We start from the raw sequence: 21,574 nt of genomic DNA, 5'->3' as shown, positions 1-21,574 counted from the left end.
CTGGCTAGTAAGAAAACTCTAAATTTAAGAGATAACCGCTTTTTCGACAGAATGGTTACAGACAGCCTGGGACCAATGTCACTGAAAATAATGTATTACCTAAGTGATTCTGGAAAAAACAATTCTACCTATACATCTTACAGAGATTCGTTGAGGTCATTTGTACTGAGACTTCTTAATTATCTAATGTCTTCTGTAGTATACAGACTTTGTAATATAATAAACTCAAGCTAATTATTTATAATGTTGAAAATATAATATCCACAATATATACCAATGTGTATTCATTTTTAAAACCAAATAATATAGATAAAATATATATATAAGTATGTGTATGAAAATTGAATACAGTACAATACAACCCAAATTACTTTAGTAAGCAATCATTAACTTCATGTAATAATAATAAAATAATAATTAAAAAAAATACAATTTACAATTTTGATTAAAGTAATCCCGATAAATAATAACACCATATGCATTGTAAAGTTTAATATGAACTCTTTTCCCAGAAGCTGAAGGAAAATGAGAAAGAAAAAAAAATCTTAAATAGTTCTTTGTCCTTTGTTCAATTGAGACATGGGGTCCTCAAGCCCACCCCCCAAAAGGCCGCATATGTGTGTATGAATGGTGGAAAAGTGGTTGAGTAATGAATCATCTCTCTGCCTAACATCTGCTTACTCAGCATTAATCAGAACTATCAACTTTGTCCACTGAATAGGAAAATTATCCAGGAAGTAATAAAGCTGAACCGGGAAGCATTAGAGTCATTTTCTGGCAGTGCAGTAGGGCAGAGCTGTGTAAACCAAAGATTAGCTGAACAGAACCACAAATACCTTGGCAGGTAAAACTGTAAACATACTGTACATGTATTACAACTAAGTATGAAGCTGTTTTCCAGGACGACCAATTTCTGCACAAAAACATGACGACTACGTCTTGTCCAGAAGAAACAATAGCACAATACCATCACTCATCTTTTATTTCATGAATACTAGCGGAGCTTTACATTTGATCAGGAAAAATGTTATATTGTATATAGTTTTATTTATTGATAAGCTGTCTTTCCTTTTGACTCTTTATGAGACACAATGTATAGGTTATTACCATGACACCATAACTACTCAGAAACAAGATGCTGCACAAATAGCACATAAGACCAAATTAACTGCACACATAAGCATTTAAAAATAAAAACAACATATTTAGTGGTTTCTTGTTACAGGCAAAATCAATTGTTTTGTATTATTTTCTGGTCTGAACAGGATTATGTAACATTTTGGGAAAAATATACAACCGAGAAGTCCAGCACTTGATGACATAATAGCAAAAATCTGCACAGCCACCATGTTTTTCCCTTTAGTGCTCAGATAGGCCGGGATCATGGCAATCCAGACACTGCAGAACACCAGCATGCTGAAGGTGATGTACTTGGCCTCATTAAAACTGTCCGGTAATGTCCTGGCTAAAAAAGCTATAATGAAACTCACAACTGCCAGAAGCCCCATATATCCCAGGACAGAGTAGAAGCCGATAACTGAACCCTCATTACACTGAATGATGATCTTTCCCTGATAAGAGTGAGTGTCCTGATCCTGGAAGGGAGGAGAAATAGACAACCAAGTGACACAGATTATGACTTGGATAGATGAACACCAACAGATTACACAGTTGGGCAATTTGGTCCCAAACCTTTTCCTCCAGGGACTCCCAGGTTTGGTGGCTTTAAAAGCAATACACACTGTGATACTTTTGGCAAGTAGAGAAGAGACAGAAACTGAGAAGATGACACCAAAAGAGGTTACACGCAGCATGCAGGTTACATCTACTGGACGGCCGAGGAACAAGAAGACACAAAGGAAGCTCAGCATGATGGAGACCAGGAGAAGATAGCTTAGGTTCCGGTTATTAGCTTTAACAATGGGTGTATTCCGATGATAAACAAATAATCCCAATGTAAGGCCAGTTATTACACAACATAAAACAGTCACAGATGATATTACTGTAGCAAGGGCATCGTTTTGATAAGAAATAAACTCCACTATTTTTTGTACACAGCGATCTTGTTTTTTATTGGGCCATTGGTCATCTGGACATCTCGTGCAGCCTACACTGTCTATGGGGAAAAAATATAAAGATCATTTATCGATTATTTTCTAGTTGCTGTATGAACTGTATTATGTGCACACTATCCCAGTCCGCATAATATTGTAATGAAAGTCTCAAACAAGATCCTACTGATCCATTAGAGGATTGAGGGGTCATCAGCACTATTATCAAAAGATGTAACATTATAATATTTAATCAGCTACCACAGTGTAATTTTATGTATACTTTACGTATATATATATAAAGAACAGGGAGGTTGCAGCACATTCGATTTTTATTGAAGCATGCACTGCAGACTGGAGTATGGATAAAACATCAACAGTTTTGCAGTCCTCCACTTTTTCTCAAGCCAAGTCATACAGGTAAATGAGTATTGAGCTCAGTGGAATTCAAACATTTAAGATTTCCTTTGTGTCCTCATACTTCAAAATATAAAAACAGGGTTATCTACCAGATGATGCATTTTATGATTGCAATCAGATTAGCCTAGACAATGGGAGAGCAGTGTGGAAAATATGCAACTGAAACAAGTCCAAAGATATAAGGAGAGACTGCTGAGCCTGCAGGAGACTCTTACTGGATGATGCTGACATTTTAAAATATGATGGTCAACAAGAGTTCATGTCCATTTTGGTAACAGGGGCAGACTGACAACTCATGGGGCCCCCGGGCGATAGGAGATCCCAGGTTAAAAGATGGCCACCACATGGCAACCATCCTTACGATGCAACATTAATTTGGTGGGCACCAAGCTCAGTGACATGCAAAGTGGCAGGAGACTTAAATCTGACAAGCCAATAAAGGTACCAGGAGCATCTCATGGGCAGTGCCACCTTAACAGCATCATGGGTCTCTGGGCCCAAGGAGATGGTGACCTGAAGTGTGCTATGTACACCACAGCACACAGTGACTGTGGCTAAATTATGACACATATTGGGCATTGTTTTTAAATCTGATTAGAATTTTTAGACAGATTTTTTTTCCAATGTTTGTACAGTTTTTAAACATTTTTAAAATTATTAATTGTTTAAATTTTTTCACAACACTGTGGGGGATATTTTGTGAGATATTAGGGGTCTAAATAGAACCCTGAAGTCTCCCTTCTGAGACAGAGAAAGGGACTGAGGACACATTCCCCAATCCCTTTCTTTGTAGCCTCAGCTACACTGCAGATGAATAAATGGGAAACAGAAGCAACTGTTCCATTTTTAAACTGAAGCATGGTAAACACAGTTTTCTATGCTTCAGTTATTAATGAATACAGTGAGTGATCATTTTTCAATCACTGTGTTCACTTAGAAAAGGAAGATACTGGTAAATGACATATTTACTGACCCCTTTTGCACTCTCCATTCTAAAGATTCTCCTCTGTGCCTCCTGCTGCTAGCAGGAGAGGAAAGGAGGGAGGTTGGCAGCAGTACAGGGGGTTCCAGGCAGTGAGAGAAACCCTTATCAGTGCAGCAGGTGGAAGAAAAAAATGGAACTTATCTTTTGTGGCTCTCACTGCAGCAGCTGGAGCAGAAGAAAAAAATTGGTTTCAGTTATTTCCCCCACCCGTTGCACTGTTCACCCACTCTGTTCACACACAATTCCCCCTGTTGGGAAAGGGAAAGTGCAGCAGCCCCTATGCACCTGGGGCCCCTGAACTGTGCCCAGGGTTGTCCATGAAAAAAGATGATCCTGCTCATGGGGCTGTGTTGCCAACCCCCAATTAATTTTTTTACTAGCATTAATGAAAAATGTACTGATGGAGGGCATTTATTTTACTGATAAGCTAAAACATGACAGCAACTCCAATTGTAAACAAAGAAAATCATTATATAAAGGATAAGGATATAAAGGGGCACTCTGGAGGCACTAAGGTGGCACTCTAGAAGTACTAAGATAGAACCTCCAGAGTGCCCCCTTACATTCTCCTTTCAGAATACGCCTTAGTACCCGCTTATATGCTTCTCCTCCAGAGTGCCTCCTTTCATATACTGGCTTTGCTGCAACTTGCAAGTGGCTGGCGGTAAAACTCTTTAGAAAAAAAATATGTGTTGATGATTTTGAACTGTGCCTGTGCAGTCTGGAGGCAGCCAATTAGGGAACTGCCAAGCACAGCCTCTACTCATCTGGTGGAGCGTGTGAATGTAAGCCACATCCCACATCATCAAGCACAGGGAGAGCAGGGGAGAGCGCGGGAAGGATCACAGAGGCATCTGGCTAGAACAGACAGTGGCAGGCTGGATGGGTGTGAGAGCTGGGTGTACTCATGACCAGGGGCAGACTGACAACTCATGGGGCCCCCGGACAATAGGGGATCATGGGGCCCCTGTGTTTTTGCCCAAACTCAAAAAAGCCTATGAAAAAGGTACCAGGGGCATCTCATGGGGCCCCCTACTGACCCCAGGCCCTCGGGCAGTGCCCGAGTTTCCAAATGGTCAGTCCGCCCCTGCTCACGACTCTACTACTTGTTCTTACAGTATGCCTAAAGGAGTGCAGGAGAGAGAACAGAGTCAGCGGCGCGGAGCTGCCCGAGAACGGGCCAGTATATGCTGAGTGGCAGCAGGGCTCCCATATCATGAGTCAGCTCTGGACGGTTGGCAATAAAGTCATGGGGACCCCTACTGGTCCTCAGCAATGCCGAATGCCCAAATGGTCAGTCTGCCCATTCTGAAAATGATTTTGAATGAAAAAGAGCAACTGCAAAGAAAAGGACCAGAAAAGTGAAATGCAGACCATAGATGTAATATATACATCTATATGCATCATCATCATCTTAATTAACTACCTGCCGACCGCAGATAGCCGAATGACGGCTGCACTGCGGCCGGCCAGTTCTGGGTGGATGTCATATGACCCCAGGGGGCGCGCACCCGGCGATCTCCGTGATCGCTGTGATGTGGTAAAAGGCCAATCACAGCGGCCTTTTACCACGTGATCAGCGGTGTCCAATGACACGCTGATCAGAGGAAAATGCAAGTGCCGGTTCTCGGCTGCACTTTCCTCACGCTGTCAGATCGTGAGGAAAGTACTGCCGAGAACCGGCAGTTGTCAGAGCGGGGATGGGCACCGATCATCAGGGCACTGATGATCAGTGCCCTGATGATCGGTGCCCAGCAGTGCCACCCGCAAGCTCCGCCCACCTGTGCCCAGCAGTGCGCCCACTAGCTCCGCCCACCTGTGCCCAGCAGATCACCCACCTGTGCCCAGCAGTGCACCCACCTGTGCCCAGCAGTGCACCCACCTGTGCCACTCTGCAGTGTCACACACCTGTGCCCAGAAGTGCCACCCACCTGTGCCCAGCAGTGCCACCCACCTGTGCCCACCCACCTGTGCCCACCTGTGCCCACCCACCTGTGCCCACTCACCAGTGCCACCCACCAGTGCCACCCACCAGTGCTGCCAGTCAGTGCCACCAGTCAGTGCCCAGGGGTTGTGCCAGTCAGTGCCGCCAGTCAGTGCCCAGCAGTGATGCCAGTCAGTGCCGTCTATCAGTACCCATCATCAGTGTCACCTATCAGTGCCGCCTATCAGTGCTGCATATTAGTGCCGCCTATCCGTGACACCTCATTAGTGCTGTCTATCAGTGCCGCCTATCCGTGCCAGCTCATTAGTACTGCCTATCAGTGCCCTTTAGTGCTGCCTATCAGTGCCCATCAGTGCCGCCTATCAGTGCCCATCAGTGCTGCCTCATCAACACACATCAGTGAAGGAGAAAAATTACCTGTTTGAAAAATTTTATAATAGAAACAAAAACTTTTTTTTTTTCAAATTTTTTGCAATTTTTGTATTTATAGCGCAAAAAGTAAAGCGCCCAGTGGCGATTAAATACCACCAAAAGAAAGCTCTATTTGTGAGAAAAAAATGATCAAAATTTCATATGGGTACAATGTTGCATGACCGCGCAATTGTCAATCAAAGTGCGGCAGTGCTGAAAGCTGAAAATTGGCCTGGTAAGGAAGGGGGTATAAGTGCCTGGTAGGCAAGTGGTTAATATCACCAACACCCCCATCATCAACACAGTCTATATTTGTATAAACTGAGCAAGAACCAGATATACCGGTATCGTTAGATATTTCTCCTTCTGAACATGGAACGCAGTCATAACAGCACGGATATTTTGTTGATCTCAGCTTTTTTCTGCTTCCTGGTAAACAATGTTCAGAGCACTCTGACCGCGGGACCTGAAAACAATGAAAAGACCAATAATCTCAGTGTTGATGCAGAACATACAGTTAGCACACACCAAACTGAACGGAACCATCACTGCATGCTGGCCCAGAACCAGTTACAAACATTTTGCTTCATAAAAAGAAAATAGCCAATAAAGACCACAACAAAAGTTCTATGACACAACCCTAACATGTAAGATACTCCTAATATCCAAAGGAATATCCTTCAATAATATACCAGTATAATGCCAATTATTTCCAATATTCGGAAGGTCTGGTAAACATATGAACAACAAATAAGTATTAATAAAAGGTATCACTGATATCTATATTTATCCTAGCTGGTGTTCTGAATAGATCAACTAGCTGGAAGGAACTCAGGCCCAAAAATATTTTATAACAAATTTATATGATTCACTGACCATGAAAAATAATTGAAAAGTTTAAACCTCTAAAGTGGTTGGAATGGCTGAAGGTTTTTTACCTTAACGCTTTCTCCGCATTAACCACTTGCTAACCGCACTATAGCCGAATGATGGCTACAGCGCGGTTACCCAGTTCTGGGAGGGCATCCTATGACATCCTCCAAGAATGCGCCCTCCCACACACCCCCAGTGGACACAGCTGATCATGTGATGAGGTAAGAGGCCAATCACAGCGGCCTTTTACCACATGGTTAGCTGTGTCCAATGACACAACAGATCACAGAGTAAATACAGTTGCCGGTTACTGACAGCACTTTCCTTATGCCATCACAGTAGGAAAGTACTACCGATAACCAGCAGCTGTTACAAAGCAGATCGGCACTGATCATCAGGGCACTGATGATCAGTGCCCTGCAGTACCGCTCAGCAGTGCCTCCCACCAGTGCCCAGCAGTGCCACCCACCAGTGCCCAGCATACATACAGGCCCATAGAGCCCCTAGTGTCCTTCCGGACGTGCTTGTAAACCCTGATTGGCAGCCCACAGATTCTGCTGCACCCAAACTTCCCCCTTTCACTGCCCAACCCGGAATTCAGGTGGAAACAGCAAATTTAACTACTCCCCTTGATTTTATGGAGCTGTTTTTCACAGAAGATTTGTACATTTGATTGTGGGCGAAAGCAATTTATATGCTCAACAATATATTGCCGCAAACCCAAATTCAAACCTTGCCAGACCATTCACATGGAAACCCAATACAGTGTCCGAATTTAAAATTTTGGGCCTAACCCTCAACATGGGCATTACAAAAAAGAATGAGTTGCGGCTGTCAATGCCGGGTGCCCACAGTATAGGAAGGAGAGCTCCGCAGAAGTGGAAGTGTCAAATTCAAGTACCCACTCCCCCTCCCTCCCTAAAGGTCCGCAGTGTCTGGTCATGCCCTGTACTGTCTGCAGTCTCTGGTCATCCCCTGTACTGTCTGCAGTATCTGGTCATCCCCTGTACTGTCTGCAGTCTCTGGTCATCTGTACTGTCCGCAGTCTCTGGTCATCTCCTGTACTGTCTGCAGTCTCTGGTCATCTCCTGTACTGTGTCCACAGTCTCTGGTCATCTCCTGTACTATGTCCGCAGTCTCTGGTCATCTCCTGTACTGTCTGCAGTCTCTGGTCATCTGTACTGTCCGCAGTCTCTGGTCATCTCCTGTACTGTCTGCAGTCTCTGGTCATCTCCTGTACTGTGTCCACAGTCTCTGGTCATCTCCTGTACTATGTCCGCAGTCTCTGGTCATCTCCTGTACCGTGTCCGCAGTCTCTGGTCATCTCCTGTACTATGTCCGCAGTCTCTGGTCACCTCCTGTACTATGTCCGCAGTCTCTGGTCATCTCCTGTACTGTGTCCACAGTCTCTGGTCATCTCCTGTACTGTGTCCGCAGTCTCTGGTCATCTCCTGTACTGTGTCCGCAGTCTCTGGTCCATCTCCTGTACTATGTCCGCAGTCTCTGATCATCTCCTGTACTGTGTCCGCAGTCTCTGGTCATCTCCTGTACTGTGTCCTCAGTCTCTGGTCATCTCCTGTACTGTGTCCGCAGTCTCTGGTCATCTCCTGTACTGTGTCCGCAGTCTCTGGTCATCTCCTGTACTATGTCCGCAGTCTCTGGTCATCTCCTGTAGTATGTCCGCAGTCTCTGGTCCATCTCCTGTACTGTGTCCGCAGTCTCTGGTCATCTACTGTACTGTGTCCGCAGTCTCTGGTCATCTCCTGTACTGTCTGTAGTCTCTGGTCATCCCCTGTACTGTGTCTGCAGTCTCTGGTCATCTCTTGTACTGTGTCCGCAGTCTCTGGTCATCTCCTGTACTATGTCCGCAGTCTTTGGTCATCTCTTGTACTGTCTGCAGTCTCTGGTCATCTCCTGTAGTATGTCCGCAGTGTCTGGTCACTTCCTGTACTGTGTCTGCAGTCATTGGTTCAGAATATTTTTTTTCTTGTTTTTCTCCTCTAAAACCTAGGTGCGTCTTATGGTCAGGTGCATCTTATAGATCGAAAAATACGGTAATTTCATAGCAAAAAATGCTGATGTTTTTCATGTGAGCAAAAAGTGTCAGAAAGAAATTGTCACTTACATGATTTATTGCTCACACATGCCATGGGTATATGTGGTATATGTGGAATTACTCCCCAAAATACATTCTGCTACTTCTCCCAAGTATGGGGATACCACATGTGAGAGACGTTTTGGCAGTCTAGCCAAAATGCAATAAGAACCATCAGGCTTTTAAAGGGCTTTATTTCCTCATTACACTTCCTGACTACCTATCATAGTTTCGGAGGCCCCGAAATGCCAGGATAGCACCTAACCCCCCAAATGACCACTTTTGAAAAGTAGACACCCCAAGGAATTTGTTAAGAAGCATGGTGAGTATTTTGCAGATCTTGTTTGTTGCCACAAGTTTTTGAAAATGAAGAAAAAAAACAAAAACATATTTTTTCTTTTTTTTTATATTTCAAAACCTTGTGAGAAAAAATTAGATCTGCAAAATACTCACCATGCCTCTTTTTAAATTTCTTGGGGTGTCTACTTTCCAAAAAGGGGTCATTTGGGGGGGAGTGTTTGGTGCTATCCTGGCATTTCAGGGCCTCCAAAACTGTGATGGGTAGTGAGGAAGTGAAATGAGGAAGGTACGCACCTTCAGGCTTTGAAAGTGGTCATTGGATTTCAGGCTCCTGTATGTGGCTAGGCTCCCAAAAAGTCTCACACATGTGGAATCCCCATACTCGGTAGAAGTAGCAGAATATATTTTGGGGTGTATTTCCACATATACCCATGACTTGTGTGAGCAATATATCATTTAAATGACAACTTTGTGTAAAAAAAAAAGGTTTTTGTCATTTTCCAAAGACTTGTGGAAAAAAAATAAATCTTCCATGGACTCAATATGCCTCTCAGCATATAGTTTAGGGTGTCTACTTTCCAAAAAGGGGTCATTTGGGGGTGTTTGTACTGCCCTGATATTTTAGCACCTCAAGAAATGTGATAGGCTGTCAGAAAGTAAAAGCTGTGTAATATTCCATTATCTATACCATAGCTTGCAGACGCTATAACTTTCACACAAAGCAATCAATATACATTTATTTTACCAAAGACATGTAGCAAAATACATTTTGGCCTAAATTTATGACAAAATGTGAGTTTTTTGGATATTTTTTATGACAGAAATGAGAAAATATATATATATTTTTTTTAAATTTTCGGTTATTTTTTGTTTATACCGTGAAAAATAAAAAGTGCACAGGTGATCAAATACCACCAAAAGAAAGATCTATTTGTGCGTAAAAAAAGAACATACATTTAATTTATATATAGTATTGCATGACTGCACAATTGTCAGTTAAACTAGCGCAGCGCTGTAAAGCAAACAATGTTGCAAATTGCAGTATCTATGCCATAGTTTGTAGATCCTATAACTTCCACACAAAGCAATCAATATACACTTATTGGGATTTTTTTTACCAAAGACATGATCAAATACCACCGATAGAAAGCTTATTTGTGTGAAAAAAGGACATACATTTTGTTTTCATACAGCATTGCACGACCGCGCAATTACCAGTTGAAATAGCAAAAAAAGGCCTGGTCAGGAAGGGGGTGCTTAAAAAAATAAAATAAATTGTTAATAATAACAGCAATAATAATAAATAATCACCCAAACAAAAAAATACATTAACCGCTTTAAGTCCACCCTATAGTAGAAATACTGCTACACGGTGGACTCCCTGCGCAAAATCACGCATATATACGTGATTCACGCTCCCGATTTGACCGATGTCACGGTGCCTGAGTGATCAATCATCAGATTCAGGTTAGTGATGTTCGGCCTGGATCTGATGATTAATCTCTGCCCTATCAGGGATCTTCCTGTACCTGTGTTTACATTTACACAGATACAGGATGAAATCTTCTCTCCCTGGACACATTCCGTCCCAGAGAGAGAAGAAAGCAGATCCACGTAAGTAAAAGCACTACACACACAGTTAAAACACTTTTAGGACACATTTAACCCCCTGATGGGCCCCCAGTTCACCCCTTCACTGCCCTGTCACCAGTGTCATTAGTACAGTGTACAGGTTTTATTTACTGATCACTGTATTAGTGTCACCGGCAGCTTCAGATAACATTAGCCTCAGTTAGCATCCCTCCCAGATAGCGTCAGATTGCCCGTCAGTACACCAGTCATCACATTTAACCCCTTGATTGGCAGGAACACGCTCACTTACACAATAAACCTCCATAGTGTCTGAATGGATCCATATCTTTGATCAGATCAGCACTATGGTGTCTGCTTATGACACAGAGAATAGCTGCGATTCAGAGGATCGCAGCTATTCTCTGGTCATTCACAGTTTATGACACTCAGGAGATCAGCGGAGAACATGTTCAGCCCTTCACTGGAGATCTGTGTTCTCCCTCCAGATTCTCCAGCCCAGAGCTGGAGAATCGGAGGGACCGCAAACTAAGCAGCGATAATTTACCTCTGCTTAGTAAACTGATCTTTTACTGTAATCTCGCAAGATTATAGTAAAATCAGCCGTTTTCCACCGTTTGTAGACCGTTCTCCAGCATTTGTAGACCGTTCTCCACCGTTTGTAGACCGTTCTCCCTTCGTTCGGAGAACTGCTTCATAAAAGGCATTCACAGGAGAACTGTGTTCTCCGAGAATGCCGGAGAACTGAGCAGCGATCATTTATTGCTGGTTCCTAAACAGACACCTATACCACATTAGTATAGTGTCCCCAAAAATGCTGCATTAGCGGGATCAGCCCTGGCACCTGCCAGCACCTGCGTTTAGCCCCTACACTTAACCCCCCCAAAAGAAAGCTCCATTTGTGTAAAAAAAGGCATACATTTTGCTTGGGTACAGCACTGCATGACAGCGCAGTTACCAAATGAAATAGCACAGTGCTAGCAAAAAAGGTCTGGTAAGGAGGGGGGGGGGTATATATTCTGAAGGGCAAGTGGTTAATAATAATAATAATAATAATAAATTATTGGTATTGTTATTATTAGAGATGAGCGAAGTATTCAAAAATTCGATTCGGCTGATTCGGCGAATTCCAGGAAGAAATTCGTTTCGATGCAAATTTATTCGCTATGAAGATGACTTATAAAAAGGGTTTCTAGGCTTCAGAGAGCCTTTAAATTAGTGCAGAACACTGTACCTTTAATTTAAATGCCCTTGGAGATGAGGAAGGAGAAGGAGAAGGAGAAGGATGAGAAAAAGGAGAAGGAGAAGGATGAGAAGAAGGAGAAGGAGAAGGATGAGAAGAAGGAGAAGGAGAAGGAGAAGGATGAGAAGAAGGAGAAGGAGAAGGATGAGAAGATGGAGAAGGAGAAGGATGAGAAGAAGGAGAAGGAGAAGGATGAGAAGAAGGAGAAGGAGAAGGATGAGAAGAAGGAGAAGGAAAAGGATGAGAAGAAGGAGAAGGATGAGAAGAAGGAGAAGGATGAGAAGAAGGAGAAGGATGAGAAGAAGGAGAAGGATGAGAAGAAGGATGAGAAGAAGGAGAAGGATGAGAAGAAGGATGAGAAGAAGGAGAAGGATGAGAAGAAGGAGAAGGATGAGAAGAAGGAGAAGGATGAGAAGAAGGAGAAGGAGAAGGATGAGAAGAAGGAGAAGGATGAGAAGAAGGAGAAGGATGAGAAGAAGGAGAAGGATGAGAAGAAGGATGAGAAGAAGGAGAAGGATGAGAAAAAGGATGAGAAGAAGGAGAAGGATGAGAAGAAGGAGAAGGATGAGAAGAAGGAGAAGGAGAAGGATGAGAAGAAGGAGAAGGATGAGAAGAAGGATGAGAAGAAGGATGAGAAGAAGGAGAAGGATGAGAAGAAGGATGAGAAGAAGGAGAAGGATGAGAAGAAGGATGAGAAGAAGGAGAAGGATGAGAAGAAGGAGAAGGATGAGAAGAAGGATGAGAAGAAGGAGAAGGATGAGAAGAAGGATGAGAAGAAGGAGAAAGATGAGAAGAAGGAGAAGGAGAAGGATGAGAAGCAGGAGAAGGATGAGAAGAAGGAGAAGGATGAGAAGAAGGAGAAGGAGAAGCAGAAGGAGAAGGATGAGAAGAAGGAGAAGGAGAAGGATGAGAAGATGGAGAAGGAGAAGGATGAGAAGAAGGAGAAGGATGAGAAGAAGGAGAAGGATGAGAAGAAGGAGAAGGAGAAGGATGAGAAGAAGGAGAAGGATGAGAAGAAGGAGAAGGAGAAGGATGAGAAGAAGGAGAAGGATGAGAAGAAGGAGAAGGATGAGAAGAAGGAGAAGGATGAGAAGAAGGATGAGAAGAAGGAGAAGGATGAGAAGAAGGAGAAGGAGAAGGATGAGAAGAAGGAGAAGGATGAGAAGAAGGAGAAGGATGAGAAGAAGGATGAGAAGAAGGATGAGAAGAAGGAGAAGGATGAGAAGAAGGACAGTTCTGTGACAGTTTCTGTCTATTTCTGACAGTTCTGTGACATTCACTCCATACAGCGGTTTCAACCGCTGTATGGAGGGAATGTCACAGAACTGTCAGAAATAGCCTATTTCTGACAGTTCTGGGACATTCACTCCATACAGCGGTTGAAACATTGTATCTATTTGTTTCCATAAATGGATCCATTTATGGAAACAAATAGATACAATGTTTCAACCGCTGTATGGAGTGAATGTCCCAGAACTGTCAGAAATAGACTATTTCTGACAGTTCTGGGACATTCACTCCATACAGCGGTTGAAACATTGTATCTATTTGTTTCCATAAATGACATTCTGCAGATACACTTAGAGGAGCTCTGCAGATACACTTTTTGACGGCTTGGAATTATTCTTATTTTCATCCTACTTCTTCTTCTTCTTCTTCATCCTCATCCTCATCCTCTTCTTCTTCTTCTGAGGATGAGGATGAAGAAGAAGAAGAAGAAGAAGAAGTAGGATGAAAATAAGATTAATTCCAAGCCGGCAAAAAGTGTATCTGCAGAGCTCCTCTAAGTGTATCTGCAGAATAGAGGAGCTCTGCAGATACACTTTTTGACGGCTTGGAATTATTCTTATTTTCATCCTACTTCTTCTTCTTCTTCTTCTTCTTCTTCTTCATCCTCATCCTCAGAAGAAGAAGAAGAGGATGAGGATGAAGAGGAAGAAGAAGAAGAAGAAGAAGTAGGATGAAAATAAGATTAATTCCAAGCCGGCAAAAAGTGTATCTGCAGAGCTCCTCTATTCTGCAGATACACTTAGAGGAGCTCTGCAGATACACTTTTTGCCGGCTTGGAATTATTCTTATTTTCATCCTACTTCTTCTTCTTCTTCTTCTTATTCTTCTTCATCCTCATCCTCATCCTCTTCTTCTTCTTCTGAGGATGAGGATGAAGAAGAAGAAGAAGAAGTAGGATGAAAATAAGAATTCCAAACCGGCAAAAAGTGTATGTGCAGAGTTCCTCTATTTCTGACAGTTCTCTGACAGCTCCTTCACATGTACAGCAGTTGAAACATCTGTATCCTAAATGGAAACTAATAGATACAATGTTTCAACCGCTGTACATGTGAAGGAACTGTCAGAGAAATGTCAGAAATAGCGGAGCTCTCTGCAGGGACACTTTTGCCGGCTGATTGGGAAAATTTCGATTCGCGCACCCGAAGTAGGCAAAATTTCGGATTCGACGCGAATCAAATTTTTCCTGAAATTCGTATCGAATTCCGGTTCGCCTGGTTCGATTCGCTCATCTCTAGTTATTATATTACTTTTTTTAGATTTTCGGGGGTCTTATTTAAGATTATTTTTATTTATTTTCATATTTATTTTCATGTATTTATTAATTTATTATTATTATTAATAATAATAATAATAATAATAATAACAATAATAATTGGTTTATTGTATGTTTTTAGAGTTAGGCAGTTAGGGGTTTAATATTATTTATTCAATTATGTATTTATTTATTTCTTAATAGCTAATATTTATTTATGCATATTTTTCTTTACTTGTGTATTTATTTTACATTTATTTATTCATTTGTATTATTATTGTTATTATTACCCTAACTCTAACCACAAATAAAGAAATAAATAATGAGAAAAAAATAGGTTAACTACTATACATAAATCAATAAGAATAAAATAATAAAATACTAACCTCAACTCAAACCCTAATTCTAACCCTAACCTATCCTTAACTGTAACCCCTTACCCTTAAAAATGTATAATAGAAATAATAATAATAATAATAATAATAATAAAAGCTAAAGCTGATGGAAAACTAAAAAAACAGAAAAACCTAGCAACAAATGATGCAATTGATATTTTTCTCTATTGGCTAATAAAAAAGCACCAAAGCTCAAAAATGGCTAATAACACTGCATGAAAATATGCAAAAACATGCAAAAAATGTGCACGACAAAACGCATAAAAAATGCTACGCTTAGATGTGAGTGGAGCCTAAGAGTTGCATCCTCTTTTGTATATTCAACACTTTTGCTACACTTTGTTTATATCCATTTGCTAGTTCTCCACAGAACAATGAGTATAAACAGACATACCTGGTGGTTGTGTTTCCACGTTACGGCTTGTGAAGTGATGAAGAGTTGCTGACCCTCTGCTGCCCATGGGGTAAAATTTCCAACATCCACATCAACACTATTCAGTCTATCGATAATTAATTTGTTTGTTATCTTGAAGTGGCTGATATGTTCCCCATTTTCATCAAAATAAGACATGAGTTCATTTGGCTGTAGTGAATATTTCATTTCTTTTATGTTCTGCTTTGACTGTATATTAGATAAAAAACACAAACAAGATTATTTTTTTCCTGTCCGTTTTTTTAAAGGTCCAATGAATACCATAAGATCATCAAAGAATAAAGATGGGCTGTATGTTCAAGTGGAACGTTAGTTCGACTCAAACATGGGCTGGTCTTGTGTTCAGCGAACACACAAACGGCAAGGGCGTTCAGCGGGCTGTTCACCTGCCACGCCCCACAAAGCACTGCACCCTGCATTGTGATTGGCCAAAGCAATCCACCTGACCACAGGTCATCAGGCATCATGATTGACAATGGATCTACATTGGGGGGACATTTTTTACATTTTTGTTTTTAATGTCTTCTGTCTTTTTTACACTAGCCTTTTTTTGTGAATGGGTAGCGGTACCGTGTACCCAATACTCATTCAGATAGGGGGGGGGGCGGGATATGGTGGCCCCCTTGTTAGAGGGGGCTTCCAGATTCCGATAAGCCCCCCACCCAAAGACCCCACAATCACCGGCCATGGTTGTGGGAATGAGGCCTTTGTCCCCTTCAACATGGGGACAAGGTGCTTTGGAGGGCATGTGGCTTGGTATCGTTCAAGGGGGGGGTGCTTGCTCCTCGCCTCACCCCTTCCTTGACCTGCCAGGCTGCATGCTCGGATAAGGGTCTGGTTTGGATTCTGGAGGGGACCCCATGCCTTTTTTAATATTTGTTTTTAATTGCTGGGCAATGTCGGTAATTCTTTTTACATTCAGCTATCAGTAGGGACAAGGTGATTTGTGGGGGGAGTCCCCCTGCCCCAAAGCACCCCCCATGTTGAGGGCATGTGGTCTGGCATGGTTCAGGAGATGGAGGGGTGATCACTCATCCCCCTCCTTTCCTGACCTGCTGGACTGCATGCTCAGATAAGGGACTGGTATGGAGAAGGTGCTTTGGCTCAAAGCACCCCCCACATGGTCTGGTATGGAGAAGGTGCTTTGCCCCAAAGCACCCCCCACATGTTGAGGGCATGTGGCCTGGTATGATTCTGGAGGGGGGGCGCTCACTTGTCCCCCTCCTTTCCTGACCTGCTGGGCTGCATGCTCAGATAAGGGTCTGGTATGGAGAAGGTTCTTTGGGGGGGAACCCCCCTTGCCCCAAAGCACCCCCCACATGTTGAGGGCATGTGGCCTGGTATGATTCTGGAGGGGGGGCGCTCACTTGTCCCCCCCATTTCTGACCTGTCGAGCTTCATGCTCGGATAAGGGTCTGGTATAGATTTTGGGGGGACCCCCACACCTTTTTTTTTTTACATTTTGGTGTAGAGGTTCCCCTCAAAATCCATATCAGACCCAAAGGGCTTGGTATGGATAGTGGGAGCCCACACATTTCTTTTTTTAATTTTTAATTTTCCGGGCAATGCCAGCAATTCATTTTACATTCAGCTGTCAGCGGGGAACCCAACGGACAGCTGAAACAATAAGGAATGTGTTTAGTAGCTGTGCGGGATCTTATTTCATACTCAGATGTGGTAAGGTACTGCTTAGTGAATTGTTCCCTCTGTTCGAAGCTCGTGGTCGAACTTTCGTTGTGATGGAATGTTCGACCACAAACTGAACGGGGGGGGGGGGTGTTCAGCCCATTACTATCAACGAATATGTTCACTTTATGGAAATAAAAGTTCAGAGGGGCAGTACAGTGGCCTAACGGTGACCATTTATGCCTTGCAGCACTGGGGTCCTTGGTTCAAATCCTGACTTTGTGCTGTATTGAGCATTGCTTGCGTGGGTTTACTCAGGGAACTCTGGTTTCCTCCCACATTCAGGGCGTCCAAGTAAGCTATTTGGCTCCTGTCTAAATTGTCCCTCATACATGTGTGAGTCAAATACAAATTCCCAACTCCCACTTTCTAAACAGACCTTGTCAGTCTAGTGTCTAATGAAGCTGCAGAACGTATTGCAAACATGGAACTTATTTCAAACATAGACTCGGCCGATGATCGATCGAACTAACATGCAGCCCATCTTTATTTAGTTGCATCAAAGATCACAATACAGTGGTGGGAATGGAATGGGAAAATCCATGCCAATCATTAACTTCAGCCAATTTCATGATATAAAAAAAATGTATTTTCTTCATTTTCTATACACTTTTATTGGTATTCATATAAGTATACAGTGGCTTCATCGTGTGCAAGAAATGAAGTGAACATTCTGTATTCCTTGAATACATCGGTTCCCAAACCATGACCCACTGGTTTCCCGAAAACAACCGCTGCAATAAAAAGGCCCCACATGCAGGACTTTCTTATGGCAAAAAAGAGGAAGGGAGGCATTAACCTCCCTAGCGGTCTGATTATGTCCATATTTCTGTGCTCAAAGCGGTACATTTTTTTGCATGGAAATATGTATTTTTTTATTGTAGGCTGTAATTTTTAGGAATAACTCACTGAAATCTGTCCGAATAAGAGTCTAGTAAACATCCCGGGTATGATAAAATTTGAAACACAAAATCATAAATTATAATTTAATAAATAATCATAACAAATAATATAATAATAATAATACAATTAATTCAATAATGTAATCAAACCAAAAACACTGAAATGTGAAATAGAGCGCCAAGTTCGCACATCACTGAGCAAAGTCGCAGAATCGTTTTCAGTGTCTGATGATGTCTGATGATGAATTTCCCCCACGAATCATTATCACTCAATTCTGCAAGTGGTTCTGATTTACTATCGCTGTTCTCTAGCCGGTCTAAAACCGCTTTTGACCTAAAGGGACGCTTTTTGGACGCCATGGACGTTTCTCAGTTTCCAGGCAGAAAGAACAGTAAAAATGCAGGCAGGGCACAGGACAAAGCACTCGGGACAAAATGTATGTGAAATGGTTTGATACAGGAATGTTATACTATGTGATTTTAGTGTATTTAGTGAATGTCAATTTTTGTCATTTTCAAATTTCCCGCCATTCTGTCCCCCGTACGTCCCAACATTGCAGGGAAGAGAACCCGGAAGACAGATGCCGGCATCCGCCGGAGGACATTACAGGGGACACTGCAGGAGGGACATCGCGGGAGCGCAGGACAAGGTAAGTGCAGAAGGGATCCCGGAGCAGTGCCGCATGGTAAGCCCGAGTTTAGCTCGGGGTTACTGCTTGTGGTACTGAAACTTTACCCCGAGCTACACTCAGGAATACCACCAGGGGGGTTCAGTGGCAGTGGGTGCTGGGCAGAGTATTCCTGCACCTAACAAGAAACATTTTGTAGCAAAGGGACTGTAGAAGGGCATACAGGTAGTGAGAGAAGCCAACAAAAAAGAAAATATAGCATAAAGTTTCAAGTTTATTGTACAAAATGTATAAAAGGACATAATAGTGACCACATCCATGTAATATACCCAGATATAAGTCACATCTGTACTACAGTGGACCATGAGCAGCCCCCATGATGGACATAAAATATAAATAAATAAACAACTCATTCAGTACATGTTACAAATAAAATTGTAGTGAAAATAATCAATTTAGTGTCAAAACATATCAAGTTAGTGTCCACAAAAAATATATGCATAAAGTCCTTTTATCCCAGGTATAATGATTTCTCCCAAAAAACAGTGCTTCCACCATCCACCAGTGTGAAATCAAAATCAACCGCACTCACCAGATGTTGGTGAGTTATGTGCCTTTTAGAATTTAAGGGATCCTAAACCCCCTCTATATCCTCCAGAACTCCTAAATCGCTTTGCAGGGCTAGATGATTCCACTCACTCCTCATATGAACTCCACCGCGGTCCAAAAAAAAAGAAAAAACTTATACCATAGCGTGATACTGCTATACCTAATGTAGTATTATAAATAATACCAGGCCACTCACATGTTACAGATAAATAGAAAGCATTGATTTATTGCCTCCATAGGCTACCAAAATATCCAAGGGATCACACTCCAATCCAGGGACCTCACAGCCTGTTGGTTTGCAGAGGATAGAAACCCAGATCCAACAATCAAGATGGCCGCCTGGAACGCACCCCTCGGCGTGCGTTCCACTCACCGGAAGTGATGTAGGACGTAAGGACGGCAGACCAGAAATGTGTCAACGCGTTTCACCCCTCCCACAGGGCGTTCTCAAGACCCATGATGGACATGCAGCATATGGGATGGCTGGCAAGGGTCAGTCTGGCATTCCTTATGCAAAGTACTCATTACGTAAGTACATGGCACTTTAAACACGGCAACAAGGGAACATCTCAACATCTTCTCACCATCTCTCCTCTGATCTCCAAGTAACCACTGCTTCCATTGCCCTCTGAAACTTCCTGCTCTTCCTGCAACTGACAACTGCCTCCTGTTGCCCTTGGTAACCACTGCTTCCATTGCCCTCTGAAACTTCCTGCTCTTCCTGCAACTGACAACTGCCTCCTGTTGCCCTTGGTAACCACTGTTTCCATTGCCGTCTGAAACCTCCTGCTTTTCCAGCAACTGAAAAATACCTCCGGTTGCCCTTGGTAACCATTTCTTCCATTGCTCTCCCAATTGCTAAGCTACTTTGCATGCCTAAAATTATCTGCTTTGTTAGATTTTTTCTGTTTTCTTTGTAACTGTTGTGTATACTTGTCTGTATGAAGTGACCTTAGCCTCATAGTGCCTTAGCTGAGATCAAACACCTTGCCTTATCTTGTGTCCATCCTGCTGGCAATTTGTTAAGGGCAGAACACATCCCCCATGTGTCACTCAGGGGCGGACTGACAACTCATGGGGCCCCGGGCAATAGGGGATCATGGGGCCCCTGTTTCCTTGCCCAAAATCAAAAAAGGCTATGAAAAAGGTACCAGGGGCATCTCATGGGGCCCCCTACTGACCCCGGGCCGTCGGGCAGTGCCCGAGTTTCCAAATGGTCAGTCCGCCCCTAGTGTCACTTATTAGCTCTTAATTGAATGATTGCCTAACCTCCCCCCCTGTCCATCCACGTATAAATTCAGTACAGTCCATGGGATGGCTGGCGAGGGTCAGGCTGGCATTCCTTGCGCAAAGTACGCATTGCGGCACTAAGTACATGGCACTTTAACCATTTCAATACCGGGCAATTTTACACCTTCCTGCCCAGGCCATTTTTCAGGTTTCAGCGCTCTCACACTTTGAATGACAATTGCGCGGTCATACAACATTGTACCCAAACTAAAATTTTTATCATTTTCTTCACACAACTAGAGCTTTCTTTTGGTGGTATTTAATCATCGCTGGGGTATTTATTTTTTGCTAAATAAACAAAAAAATACCCAAAATTTTGAAAAAAAACACGTTTTTCTTTGTTTCTGTTATAAAAGTTTGCAAAGAAATAATTGTTCTTCATAAATTTAGGCCAAAATGTATTCTGCTACATGTCTTTGGTGAAAATAACCCAAATTAGGATGTATTATTTAGTTTGTAGGAAAGTTATAGAGTTCACAAACTATGGTATAGATCTGAAAATTGATCAATCCTGAAGTACTGACAGCCAATCTAATTTCTTGAGGTCCAAGAATGTCAGAACAGTACAGATATCCCCCAAATGTCCCCTTATTGCAAAGTAGACAGTCCGACGTACTTCATAAGAGGCATGGCGAGTTTTAATATATAATTTTTTTTTTTTTTTTTATTGTTTTTAATTTTTTATTACTTTTTTTTAAGATTTTTTTTTCATATTTCACTATCACCAAAGTAGTACAATGTTACCATAGTAACATTGTACTACTTTGGGGAAGTGATCAGTATTTTCTTTTTTTTTTTTTACACAATTTGCTTATAGCAAAGAATTACTTTGCTATAAGCAAGCATTTACCTGAATGACATCGATTCATTCAGGGATTTTTTTTTTTTTCTTGTGCTTAGCTGTGCTTTGGCCACTGCTAATCACATGACACAGCTGGGCTGTAATTGGCCCAGCTTGTGCATGTGATTGCTGTGACCATTCACAGCTAGGCACACTAGTATACAATGGATGGCATGAATGAAGCCATCCATTGTATACAACTGTCATGTGACCTGCTGTGATTGGTCACAACAGGTCACATGGTACCGGCAACGGGGCCGGTACTCAGATCTGTCATTGGCCGTGTCCGAGCTACACGGCCAGTGACAGATTGCGCCGCTGCGCGGCTCTGCAG

General features: G+C 42.4%; 1 protein-coding gene across 1 annotated transcript in view; it reads right to left on the bottom strand.

Moving 5' to 3' along the window:
* Nucleotides 1-964: 964 nt before the first annotated feature.
* LOC149451012 (vomeronasal type-2 receptor 26-like) overlaps nucleotides 965-21,574 on the bottom strand; it is a 46,937-nt gene continuing 26,327 nt past the window's right edge. The window contains exons 2-4 of the mRNA XM_089691160.1: nucleotides 15,245-15,472; nucleotides 6,155-6,278; nucleotides 965-2,116 (exon numbers count right to left, since the gene is read on the bottom strand). Coding sequence (XP_089547286.1) covers nucleotides 1,206-2,116; nucleotides 6,155-6,278; nucleotides 15,245-15,451 — 1,242 coding nt within the window. The 5' untranslated portion in view covers nucleotides 15,452-15,472 and the 3' untranslated portion in view covers nucleotides 965-1,205. The remainder of the gene's footprint in view (nucleotides 2,117-6,154; nucleotides 6,279-15,244; nucleotides 15,473-21,574) is intronic.

The sequence above is a fragment of the Staurois parvus genome, unplaced genomic scaffold (genome assembly GCF_062004578.1).
Source record: "Staurois parvus isolate SC_StPar_1 unplaced genomic scaffold, SC_StPar_1.0 ptg000552l, whole genome shotgun sequence".
Classification (NCBI taxonomy): domain Eukaryota; kingdom Metazoa; phylum Chordata; class Amphibia; order Anura; family Ranidae; genus Staurois; species Staurois parvus.
This window is presented reverse-complemented; position numbering and strand designations above follow the sequence as displayed.